Source organism: Podarcis raffonei, chromosome 14 (genome assembly GCF_027172205.1).
Source record: "Podarcis raffonei isolate rPodRaf1 chromosome 14, rPodRaf1.pri, whole genome shotgun sequence".
NCBI classification, from domain to species: domain Eukaryota; kingdom Metazoa; phylum Chordata; class Lepidosauria; order Squamata; family Lacertidae; genus Podarcis; species Podarcis raffonei.
This window is the reverse complement of record NC_070615.1, coordinates 40,892,294-40,905,537: the sequence shown is the minus strand read 5'-3', so window position 1 is coordinate 40,905,537 and position 13,244 is coordinate 40,892,294. Positions and strand designations below refer to the sequence as shown.

The 13,244-nt window shown below is 39.9% G+C and overlaps 1 protein-coding gene across 14 annotated transcripts in view; it reads left to right on the top strand.

Moving 5' to 3' along the window:
- SUN1 (Sad1 and UNC84 domain containing 1) overlaps window positions 1-13,244 on the top strand; it is a 53,319-nt gene that overhangs the window by 4,491 nt on the left and 35,584 nt on the right. For 6 of the 14 annotated variants that reach the window (XM_053365777.1, XM_053365775.1, XM_053365768.1 and 3 more), the window contains exons 1-2: window positions 3,097-3,281; window positions 11,719-11,815. The exons of 3 other annotated variants lie outside the window; for them this stretch is intronic. In XM_053365777.1, coding sequence (XP_053221752.1) covers window positions 11,739-11,815 — 77 coding nt within the window. In that variant the 5' untranslated portion in view covers window positions 3,097-3,281; window positions 11,719-11,738. Of the gene's footprint in view, window positions 1-3,095; window positions 3,315-11,718; window positions 11,816-13,244 lie in introns of those variants that run through there. 5 more of the 14 variants (XM_053365766.1, XM_053365764.1, XM_053365765.1 and 2 more) reach the window with 5 other exon arrangements.

Below are 13,244 nucleotides of genomic sequence, written 5' to 3'. Positions count from 1 at the left end.
AAGAAATGGAAAATGAAATGTGCGCATCAGGTTTTGAATGTTGAAACAAGGAAAATTTACCTAGGCAGGCAGGTTTTGAGTGTGCAATTATGGTGCTAAAGACTAAATATTCCATTACTAAGTGAGGCTAGACTGATTTATTTACTGCAAACTTTCTCATATTTATATGTGTTTCTTAGTTATCTCTGAAGAAGATGAACATCAGCTCTCTCTGGTGTACATATAGAAAAATGTGTGTTTATTTAAAAGTGTGACTGTTTATATTGTGGTAACATGCTAATTCCCATCAGAACAAATGTATGTGTTTCACTCTGAGAAACTGTGATTGGTCATGGATTCTAGGGCTTGTACGCAGCATGTTCATCCAGCAAAATGTATTTGTGTGCAATTATATGGTATGTAGATTGTATATTAAGGCATTTGGAAACAAGTGCTTTGCACTTAAGAATTACATACTGTTGGAAGTATCCTTGCTATAAAAATGGAATCCTAGCACGTTCCACCTATGAATAATTCTGCAGGGGGTTTTTTGGGAGGGGGCAATACATGTGAGAGAGCTGCTAATTCTTATTACAGTGTAAGCTAATTTGAAAATTGAAGGCGCAAGATGTATTTTTCAACTCCAATTTCAATAGTCCATATACAGTGGTACCTCGGGTTACATACGCTTCAGATTACAGACGCTTCAGTTTACAGACTCTGCTAACCCAGAAATAATACCTTGGGTTAAGAACTTTGCTTCAGGACGAGAACAGAAATTTCGTGGCAGCGGGAGGCCCCACTAGCTAAAGTGGTACCTCAGGTTAAGAACAGTTTCAGGTTAGGCATGATTGTGTACTCTAACCAGTACTCAACTGCCTTTGTAACAAAGACCTGGGTTCTAGTTGTTGTCTAGCCTGTTTTATCATCCATAATTACTTGAAGTACCAAGTTGCTGAACAGACTACATAGCACTGGAGAGAAAACTAGATTGCTAAACTTTCAATTGCCTATCTTATCTTGCCATTCTATAGCAAGACTAGGACCTTTCACATGAATGCCTGCCCCATCCACTGGGAAATCCCCAAGAACATTAAGCAGTTCATCATATTCTATTGGTCTCTGGGCTGGGATCAGGGAGCAGACCATCTAAATGGGTCCTCCACCCCTGTAGGGGGGTGTAGGCGCTAGAATTCCAAACTATACCTGGAAATGTTCTAACTATGGCAATGATGTTATAAAATCGTAGAATTGTAGAGTTGGAAGGGACCCTGAGGGTCATCTAATCTAACCCACTGCTATGCACGAATCTCAACTGAAGCATCTATGGCCAAAATTGAAGGTGGAAAGGGGAGAGAAAGAAAATGGTGATTTTTACACTGTATGGCATGATTTTATTAAATTTACAAATGAAACATCACATGGATGAGAAATGCAACATATATTGCTATATGATATAGATATGCAGGCACTACTCACAAACTCACTCCTATTATTCTGTTTTCCAAGTTGATTTATTGAAGAATTCATTGAACTGGTTTACTATATCACCTCATTATCATGTACTACAAAATAATAGATTTAGTAGCTTACGTGAAAGATATTTTGCTTGGTGCTGCCAATCTTTCCCAGAAATCTGCAGCTGTAGGGGAGTATTACCGGTAGATGTCTACTTCTAATACATATGTGTTAATGGTGATTTGCTGAGGTGGCACCCTCTCTGAAATGATTGTGTGGCTAGAGCACACCACAAAGTACTTGGGTCTTTTGGTGGGCTAGTTGATGCTAAACAGATTCCTTGAAGCTAGAAAACTTTAAAACAACTGCTCCTGGCATTTTTGATATGTGTAATGCTGAGGAGGCATGTGCTATAATCAGGGGAGGGCCAAGCCTCTCTTTGGCCCCTCCTCTGGTGTGTATTGGCTTCACCATCCTGCCAGTTTAATGCACCAAACCTTGTGCCCTATTTGAGTATTGATTAGTCCTTGGGGGGTTCACTATAGTGCATCCTGCATATTCAAAGAATGTCATGGTCTCATGCAGCCCCAGACAACTGCTTCTATATGTCAGGGTTAAGAATGAGCATGGATGAGCTGCCAGTTTTGTTTTATCTGTTGAACTGAGGGAGGGAGGCTTTCAGGGAGGCTTCCTTTGACAAGGTTATGGGAACCTTGAGGGAGGGAAGGAAGAGCAAGGGATCACTGTAGCAATAGTGGGGGGAGTACTGCCACCTTTTCCATTAGGTATGGCATGCATGTGGGTGAGCAACAGGTGGCAGCAATGAGAGGCAGAGAGGGGAGTGGGGAGCTGCATACCTAAGCACTGTGAAAGCTGACAATCTTTAAGATGGAGATGAAGGCTCTGGACAGTGCTAGGTGGGATGAATAAGCTCGTGTTGCCAAATTTCAAAAGCTCTAGCCTTGCATGATGTGGGACATTTTAATATTTCCTCTAAGGCCAGCTCTTGTTGAGGTAGGAAAAGGTTTTTAAGTTAAGTTCCAAAGAATAAGGAAAATGCTCCTGACATTCAAATTTTGCTTTGCATATGATGAAAGTGCTAGAGCTGTGCAGATAATTTACATAGGTAAAGGTCCCCCCCCCCCCCGCATAAGAACGTTGTTTAGCATTTGAATAACTGTGCTTGCCTCCTTGCAATTATTTTTTATTAAAGTATCAATTTTGCTAGCACAGGTTTAATGGAGTTCTTGCTCATAGGTCTCCAGAGCGTATTTTTTAAAAGCAGGGAAGAGCCTGATCCCGCCCCCTCCCTGCCTTCCTTTTGCTAAATGGAAGCATGTTGTGGAAACAGAACATTGCAGGTTGCCTAGGAAAACAACAAAAGCATGTTGGGGGGGATCTTCTGTGCAGTATTGTAGCTTCTCCTTGCTAAAGAGCTAATTAAAGGTGAGAATGAAAGTGCCATGGAAACCTGTAACTATAAATAAAACACTGGGAAAAGGTTTTCAGTATGTACATCCTTGAAGGAAATTAAGTGGTTAAATATTGTGGGCTGGCTGAAGTAGCTTTGTCCAATAAATTCAAAGTCTGCCTCTGAGTGACAATGGAAGCTTTAAGAGGCTGGATTAGATTCGTCTGATCCTTCAGGCTTTGTTGACGCTGGGAAGCCATTTTGGGATTCTGCAGTGTGGAACAGAAAGAATGCGCTGTCAACTCTCAAACTTCTTTTGAGTTATTGGGCAGGAGATCGCCCCGTCCTGGAACACAATGCTGAATTAAACTATTCTTCCTTCCTTCTCTGTGGGATGAATGATGCTGCATTTTGAAAAGATCCAGGTTTGAAGGTGTACCTCTGCTGCTGTTTTCTGACCAGTTGTGTAGGTCTGATAGATCTGGAGCGTAACTTGGCAACTTGAGTTTGTTTTTAGCTGTGCCAAAGCATCGAGTTGCTTGCTTGTTCTGCTTTAGTGAGCCTTGTTTTGCAATTTGTTTCTTAGTAATTTGGGATCTGGCTGAGTTGTTGTACAGAACAAGTTGAGTTGGATTTTTCAATCATTGCTGGTTTTCAGGGTTCCTAGCTTGTAAAGTGAAAACACTCATGTTATCTGAAGCATGTAGAAAATGCTCAGTATTTTTATAAATTCCATGTCCTGTTAACTGCAATTTAGCTATGTATGTTCCTCTTAAGTTCAGAATAATTCTTTTTTAAAATATTTACAGTGTTGTAATATGTGCTCTTCTTTGACAGCCACAGTCTAAGTAATAATACAGTCAAAGCTTGCACCAAGTGCAATATATCATAGATGATCAGATTTGTATGTCAGAATACCTGGGGGTTTTTAAATATGTGATTGATACATATTTCTGAAACACTGTCTTTTGTCCTAAATCGTGTACTGTATTTACTTTTGCTTGAAGCTCTTTGCTTTTCAGCCTGTTCTTTTTAAATTTTAATGTGGGGAGGTATGTGAAAGAGGTTGCAAAATGTTAGATATTCCCTGTAAGATAATTCAGATTTTTGGGAATGAGTTTTCAGTGACTAAAATGAAATACTATAGTTAGATTAGCTTGTAAACTGCTGAAGCAGCAGCAGCAAAGTTCTTAAAATCTGAAGGTGCAAGCTATTTGTTATTGGCTGCATTAACCATAATTTAATGTACTGCACTGAAAAGAGAGTTCATAGCTCAGTTTGTTTTGAGGAGGCATTTGGAATATACATAGTTAGCATATTATAGCTCATAAGTAACCATATTGTTTTTAAAATGCTTAAGAATAGCAGGTATTTATTTTTAAACCAGCACTATGGATGTTTTGTTTATTGTTTGATCAGTAATACTATCGTTTTAATTCTAAAATGAAGGCCCATTTTATAGACAGTTATTGCCTGATGTATTATTGCTGCTAGTGTATTTTTATAAGAGATATGTTCCAGTAGTTCTAAAAGATGCCTGTTTTCTGTGAACATCTAATACCCTACTCCTTCAATCCCTTTTCCTTATCAAAAGTGAAACTAGAGTGGAATGTATTCATATTCTTTATCACAACCTGTGAATTGAGCAGCAAAAGGAAACTGATGTCCATGGTTCTGAATTTGTTAAAAAGAATAATAGCAGCTTTGAAATGTAGCACGTGAGTTGTATCAACAACTTACTTAAACAGAACATCAGGTACCACTTTTTGTACTTCTGATTACTACAATCCCACCATCCAGACCTGTTAAGAAAAATAATCGGAGATCCCCGGCCCCCCAAAAAAGTCTTATTTTTGAACCTTATTCAAAAACAAAAGTGAAAGTTTGAAGCCTTTTGCAATTTGCATAGTTTTCTCCTGAGCCATGGACTTCTGTGAATAAGATTGCTGAGTACAGAGAGACACACTGGAATCATTGTGAGGAGCAGAAAATCCCCCTCCCTTTTAAAATGTGGCTATTTTTACTTGAGTGATGAAGCTATTGCACTATAGCCATGTTCTCACCCATTTCATCACAACAACCCTGTGAGGTAGGTTAAGCTAAGAGATAGTGACTGGCCCAAGGTCACCACCCAGTGAACTTCATGGCTGAGTGGGGATTCGAACCATGGTCTCCCAGGTCAGAGGCCAACACTCTAACCATTATGCCACACTAGCTTTCATTGTTTTGTCTCCTCTCTATGCATTGAGTAAATGTGGTACTGGAGGTACGAACAGGACTACTGTCTCCTATGCAATAATGTAGGAGTTGGCCACAATTTTTTGAGATGTTTCTTGGATCATTTGAATTTATAATATTCTCTGTGCACTCTGTGGCCAGATAAATATTGGTCACAGGACAGCAGAGCAGGTTGGGTCGGCTTAAGCCCTTCTCTGGTCCAAGGCAGGGACAGCAACTTTGATATCCCTTCTGTGTAGGAGGTTCCTGTGCTTATTCAGTTTTTCTACAGAGATGTGGGTTTGGAGGCCTCCTTGCTCATTTATTCAGGCATTTCAGCCTATCTTCCCTCTGACAGAAAGGGAGGGAAGAGTGCAGCACCTCACACATTACCCTTAAGGCTTCTATAACTTCATAGCCTCGTAACCCACACAGGTTTGACCACAGGCTCAGGAAAGGGAGGACAAGATGCTGCGGCTTCCAGACCTATCACAAAACATTTTATCCTCTTCCATAGAAGTGATGGATAGGTGCGCTGTCCTCTCAGTGGATGGCCTCATGGCTGCATTAATACCCATGCCAGCGAGTCCCCAGAAAAAGCAGAATTCAAGTTGAATCCTTGATAGGAAGAATGGTGCTGGCCTATGATAGATTTGATCCGGATACTTCTTTCATGGAATCATAGAATTGTAGAGTTGGAATGGATCCCAAGGGTCATCTAGTCCAACCCCTGCAATACAAGAATCTCAACTAAAGCAACCAGGACAGATGACCATCCAACCTCTGCTTTAAAATTTCCAAGGAAGGGGAGTCCACAACCTCCTGAGGGAGACCATTCCACTTCCATCAAAGCCACCACTGCCAATTATTTTGGTGTGAGCTCTCATTCTTGTACCCAGGCTCTACACTTAGAAGTTATTTTGAGTGGATCAGCTATTTTGGGCTGGGCAGCTGAAATTTATGGTGGACTCATCTATGAATTTCTTTTGGTTTCAGCAAGGACTGTGTCATCTAGAACTCATTAAATAACTTTTAATCTGGGCTTCTTAATTGTCAATATATTCTTCATGTCCAAAGGAACCCCAAAATAGCACATTGCTTCTCCAAATTCCAATAATAGGGATATTAAGTGATAGATTCACTTTTCCTACAGTGGCTAGTAGGCCTCCTATATACCTTTCCGTCTCTCTACTTTTAGGGAAAGTCCTATGCAAGACACAGTCCTTCTACATGGAAATCTGAAATATTCTGCATGGCTGACCAAGATTCCCAGACTTAATGGAATATGAGATTCTGGGCCCTTGACCCTTCCTCATCTCACTAAGTCTTCTCTCTCAGAGCCCAATCTACCATCCCTTTGAGATCAGTCCTGCTTTTATGCTTCAAAACTGAAAAGCAATGCTGTCAAGACTGGGATTGTGAGGAAAACAATTAACACCATTCTGACCTCCTGCAGATTCTCTGCTTCTCAGACTTATGAAATAACATGGAAAGCCATCCACAGATCCCAAGAGAGAAACACTCCATTCCATTTCTGCCACTGGTCAGGACATCTTAGCCTTCTCCAACAGGCTGACCAAGAGCTCAGCAATCATTACTCTTAAGAGACAGATGGCGATGCTTGATAACATTCTTGGGTAGCTTCTTAACAAAATGTATATACTATTAAAATTTAAAATTTAAATAATAAAAACAGTTTAAAAATAATTACAGTTAACATTATAAGAGATTAAAAACAGTCAACACCTACATTTCATTCTTATCCCATCATCTCACATAAAAAAAATAAAATTAAGGAGTAAGTTCATTATCTACTCCCGCTCTGTTCACAGGTGCCATACTTGCAACCATTCCTTAGTCCTGAAAGCTCTTACTGGCCCTCCTTCTGAACCTATTTGAGTGCTTACCTGGAAAATTGGGTTTTGAGTTATGTTTATTTCCCCCATGAATTGGGAGCCACAAGAGCATTGTTGGTCATAGAAAATGAGTGTATTTATTTTCAAGAAGACAGGGTTGTGCTCCACACCAACTCATCCTTCATAGCTAACATTTATTTGACTTTCCATATGAAATTGTTGGGCTTTCCATGTAAAAAAACAAACAAACGAACAGTTGTCCCACTAAATTTTGCCCCAATCTACTTCTCCCAAAGAGAAACTTTGGCAATAACCAAGTTCTTTGTGTTTACATATTTGTAGATCTTCAAATGTCCTTTCCCTTGTTTATGAGTCTGAGGGTCATTCTGCTCCTCCAAAGATCAGTGCCTGCTTTTTCTAGAAACCTGACCTTTCCACAGAAGTATTAATGCTACACTAGATTGCATTTTCAGGGTATGCACTTGCGTTTTTTGCAACAGAAGGCTGAAGACAATACTAGCTGTAAGTGGGAGTTTCCAATAACCTTGCCGTTAGTTCTCGCTGTGATTGTAGCTATACAGAATAGTCTGAAGAAGGAGCAAAATATATTTAGTTTTAGTTCTTGGAAACTTGCCAAATGCCTTGTGTGGGAAAGGAATCTTAATGATTAAACAGCTCATCTCCAACTTGAGTAAAGGGGGATGTATGCAAATAATAGCTATGTGTCCAGTTCCTGTAGAACACAAGTCACAGCTCACTACGTAGCTTGTGTTTGTGCCTGTTAAAGATCTTTCCCTGGCAATCTAAGGTTTCATATGTGGGGTTTCAGGAGGGTGACGACAGCTGTTGAGCAGCCAGGTCAAAATTAGATTTGTTGATGCAATGCTGCTTGGTAAGTAACAGTGTCTCTTAGTCTGTGTTTGGGCCCAGAGGGAACTGTAGACAGCCAGGTTTCTCAATTGTTTCCAGTATCTCTAGCTGTTGGCTTTGCAGTTTTATATGAGTAATTACACTGGTCCAGTTCAGACAGTGCATTGCCCAGTTGCCAACCGAGTCAGGCAATTGGGAGCATCCCATTCTCTCTCACACCCCTCCCTTATTATTCCCTCTTCTTTTCCCTGAAGCTGTTGTTTCACATTGCATCTGAACCAGCATTGCAATAGGTACCTCTAACCTTAGACTCCCCTCAAACCTATGGCTGAAACCAGAATTATAACCTGATTTCAACTCCTGGTTATCTTGCAAATTAAACTTGATAGTAACTGTGCCAATTTGGTGATTATTAGACATTATTTATTTATTTATGAATAGTTTCCTATGAGCCATTTCAAAACAATTTCACATTACAGAAAAAAACATTTATAAAACAATTGGATGTATATATAGAGCACACATAGTTTTAGAAATTGCATGTATAAATGCAGTACACTTATGGACTGGGATAAAACTCTTTTCTGAGACTGTGTACACATTCCCATTTACTCTGGCTCCAGTGCCCTCCCGCTGCTGATATTTGAAACTGTGTACAAACGATGTTAGCTGCAGTCCGTATGCATCTTGTAGTTTCCTGGGAGATACTGCTGTTTGATGCATTATCTCTCAAACCAGCTTCCATCTGATTTGTAAATGTAAGCTGCAGTTAAGCAGAGATGTGTAGATCTGAGACCTCTGTTGTGCATGTGCAGATGACAACTTCATTGAATAGGAGTTTTGCGGGGTTGTGGGTGCCAGTAAATAAACCAGGTAATGCACATAGGGTGAAGACATCACTGTGCCAAATTGCACAAATGTTAAAATTAGCTGCAAGGTCATTAACTTTCTGTACTTTGTCATAGACCTTTTATAAACGAGTTCCCCAACCTACGTACTCTGTGTTCTCTGTTGGTCAGGTGTTTGGGGTGTTTCTGAGCATCAACATCCTCATCTGGGTTTTGAAGCAAATTACAGCTAATTAATTTTTGTCGTCAAGGCATTGCAATCCGGACACATTCACGTGCGCTGCCTGTGTTCTGTATGTGCTTGTCTGGTAGAACCGCCTTACCATTCCAGCTCCACACTACTGAGCTGTGGTTGTGTGAATGCTAATTCTGGACTGAGGCCTTTTACCTTACTATATGTGTTTGGCCATAGCCTGTTCTGTCACCGTCGGAACAGTAAGCACAGAGCACTTCATTTCATCTATGAGGTGCTCATTTCACAAATGGAGTGAACATTTCCTAATAAACCTCTTTGTCTTCAAGGCCAAATTATAGCTATTATTATTATTATTATTATTATTATTATTATTATTATTATTATTACCCCACCCATCTGGCTGGATTTCCCCAGCCACTCTGTGTGAAATAATGTTCTTTTTAAAAAATATAGGCAACTCCCTCTTTGCATGGGGGTTGTGTTTTGGGTCGTTGCACTTGTGTGAAATCAGAAAGTCCATTGAAAAAGCCTGCAAACACTCTGCCCCCCCCCCCAATTTAGTGATGTTTCAGTGACATCCTTATGACGTTTTCACATTGCTTCCAGATTTGGCACTGTGCACGTATGTGTGACCATGCACATAACGGTAGTTGCCTGTTTTAGCACATTGGTACGGGACAGATCAAAACTGTTCTGAGAACCTGGCCCTGCATGAGTAACTTGCCTTACTATTATATTAAAAGCAAGCGCTGGATTTCATCTAGTTTTAATAACCAGAATCTTGTGTCAACTAGTGTCCTCCTTTTCTCCAAAGCAGCATTTTGTCATTCTTAAGTCTTAGTCACTATACGTTTTAGCCGAATACTTCATACTCAGCATTGACCTTTTTAAGTGAATGGGACTATGTTAGTCATGCTCATGAATTTCTGAGGGTCTGTGCTTGGTAGGACTAGCATTGGATACAACCTTTTGAGGGCAGCACATCACTTCTTCTGAAGGCTCACCATGGGAGAGGTGGGTTGGCTTTGGTTCTTGCATGTTCGTCCTCTCCCTCCTCATAGTCCTGTACTGATGATGATTGCTGACATTTAGCATGATGTAAGCAGTCAGAATAGAATCCCTGGTTTGTGTCTAGCATGCACATAAGAGCACAGATGAACAGTGTTTGTGCGCCTGATGTGATCTTAAAACAGGGTGAATTAGTTTATATCAGCCTTGAAGGCACCCTTTTGCCCAGGAAGTCTAAAAATACCAGCCTCTACAGCTAATATTGCTCAATGTTTTGTGTTGTGTTCTTATGAAAGAACATTTCTTCATGCTTCTGTTACTTGAACTGCTCCGTAAAGGTAGGCATTTTGCAACCTTAAATTGTGGTTTTGTTTAAAATTTTAGAGTTTCCTTCAGTTTCAGTCTAGTAGCCCTTAAGCTAATATCCATTCAGTTTTTCTACTTATTGTAAAAGACTGAAAACTCAAAAATCCTGCTTTCAGGCTGCAGCAGAATTAGAGAAGTGAAGCAGGGCTGTTCCATCAGCTCTGCTGAGAGTCCGGTTGCTTTTGGCTCTTCATCATCATCACCTGTCACTTAGCAAGGGTTGTTATAATAATTTTAATAATAATTAATTATTTATAGCCTGCCCATCTGGCTGGGTTTCCTTATTCCATCATTCCTCATTCCATTATTCCATCAGGCCACCTGAACTGTTTCCACCCCAGCTGGTCTCTATAAGAATTGTAACTTTAAGAGATTGTCCCTGAGTTAGGTTTCCCCCTCCTCCCTACCCATTTCTTTTTCCTTTCGTCTTTTACACTGTAAGCCTGAAGGCAAGGATGGAGTTTTTCTTTCTTTTTTTAGTTGATCTGGAAACTACTCTGAAACATTTTCTGCTGAAGCGTGGGATAAGAATGCTTTGAATAAGACTGGAATCCAAAGAGCTACTGCAGGCCCATCCAAGACCTTCAGTGTGCTGTGTGGGATTTTTTTCTGCACTTCAAACCATACAAAAATACTTTACAAATGCTTAGTTTTAAAAGTAGCTTGCATTCAGGACTGCTTCTTGAAAAACACATACCCAAAGGCCCTTTGGATGAACAAAACTAGCCGTGTGGTTCTTTAGAATAGATCACAGTCTAAACATTTCAAAGTGACTCCCTTAAAATGCCTGAGCTAAAACAAGTTCCAGGAATACAGATCTAGCACTAGATTTGTGATTGCATTTTGGATCAGCCTTTAGGGTGTGTACATAAGCGCCTTTGCTCCCTTCAAGGTGATTAGTTGAATCAATCCCAGCTAAACAGGGCTGTCTCTTTCAAAGCACAAGCCGAGCCAGACTCCCTCTTTCCATTCCAGTGGCACAAATGAAATGTTAATAGAAGAATGTGTTGTTACATGAAACACATCACTTTTTGTTTACTTAGCTGTTTTGATTGGTGCAGTTCTCAATACCTAGAAAACCTTTAGTTTAGTATCAATGGAAAAAAATACTACTGTGGATGTTGTAAACTCTTGGCTTTTTTCAGCAAAGTGCAGTTTAATAGTACTGTATCTGTCAAGTATACTATAAGCAGCACTGTAGGTATGGACAGGGTCTAGCTTTTTGCTGCACCATTTAAGAGAACTTTGTAAACAGAACAGAGCATGCCTAAGACTTTTGAAAAAGCTGTCCAGAAGAGGAAGTGCTTAGGGTTCATGTGACTTTTGATAAGGGATATCTAACATTAGCAGCCACATTAAAAATGCACACTGCTTCTGATACCAGTGGCTTTTTTCCTCCTCTGCCAAAGCATTATTTGCAGTATTCTAAAGTACTGGCTGAACCAAGCAAGAGCTCTTTTTTCTGTCTTTTAAACTGTTATATAGCACTGTGTTTTCAACTTTTTGCAGTATGATTTGAAACAGTGACCATGGATTTTTCACGTCTTCACACGTATACCCCTCCCCAATGCGTGCCAGAGAACACTGGCTATACTTATGCACTCAGGTGAGAATCTTTTTCCTTATGGAGAAGCTGCCTTCTATAGAACCTGGTTTCTTTGTATGTTGTGGTTTCGTGGCAAGATTTAAATCAAGGAAAGAAACCTGGCATTTGATCATAAATCTCACTGACTTTCCTGTTTATAGATACATGTAGCAGTTTGGTTTTAGGTTTTTACAGTAGATTCTAATCCAGCACCACTGGTGACTAAGACAGTGACTCAGGATTTGGCAGTAGCTGTAAATAAAGTATTTGGGAACCACACCCAAATACCATTGTTTTAGCTTGCAAATGCAGGGTGGGGGGTATTACATGGCAGGGTGTGTGTGTAGATAACTTAATATAGTTCCATACTGCAATGAGGAATCCTTGTCAGTTTTGCACTGACAAGTAAGTACAAAGAGTACAAAGAGTGAGTACAAAGGTATAAATTTACTATTACTCATAATTGTGCTTTTATTGCTAAGTTTTGCAATAAACTTTTAATGTTACATGTTACTGATCCTGCAGTATTAATATGGGCAGGGGTAACTGTTAGGAAGATAGTATTGTCAGAGATTTATCAGGTTGCCTAGACCTAGATGAAAAAGGAAAATAGTAGATCAAGCTTGAGTATTACTGAATAATGGTTATGCCCCAAGTAAGTCACCATGAAAAATATGTGGAGCTTATAAACTGGTGTATTCTGTAGCTCTTTTTCTCATACTAGCCTTGTAAATAGCTACTTGTTTGGTTGCTGGTGGTCAGTTACCTCCAGGCTACTAGGTAAGAAGTTTGCTTTACCTGGAAAGGGGTTGTATCCTTCCCCTTTTCCAACCTCCACTGTGCCACCAACATAGCATGTGTGAGAAGTAGATGGGGCTGGCTACTTTTGTGGATTTATTTCCATCTCTGAAATTTACAACTGACAATTGTTTTTCTTGCACTGTTAATGTTTGAGCAATTTTCTTGTTTGTAGGACACCATTTATGCTGTTACTAGCTAGAGTAATAAGACCTGAAAAACAATCTGCATTTGTGAGCAGCCCTCACAAATATGCTATTAAACAAATAGGTGTGTTTGCCAAGTGAAAACAAATTGGGGCTAGTGGCAGCTGTCTGTAGCGCCTGGTACTTCATTTAAATAGTGTGCCTGTAGTACATCACTTGCAGAAGTAGAATAAAAACAGCCGTATAATAACAAGTGCCAATAGTAGCTTGTGGGGAGTGTTTAAATAGATTATTGCCATCACTCCCTTAAAAAGCAAAATTGTGAGCTGCCAGGTACTAAATGAAGTTACAACAGGAACAAGCAATCTTTTTCAGCCCAAGAGCCACATTCCATTTTGGGCAACCTTCTGAGGGCCACATGCCTGTGAGGTCAGAGGCAAAAGTGGGAGGAAGAATGAATATAAATGTTATTGGTTCAAGAAAAATAGATATAAAAGGAAGAGAAT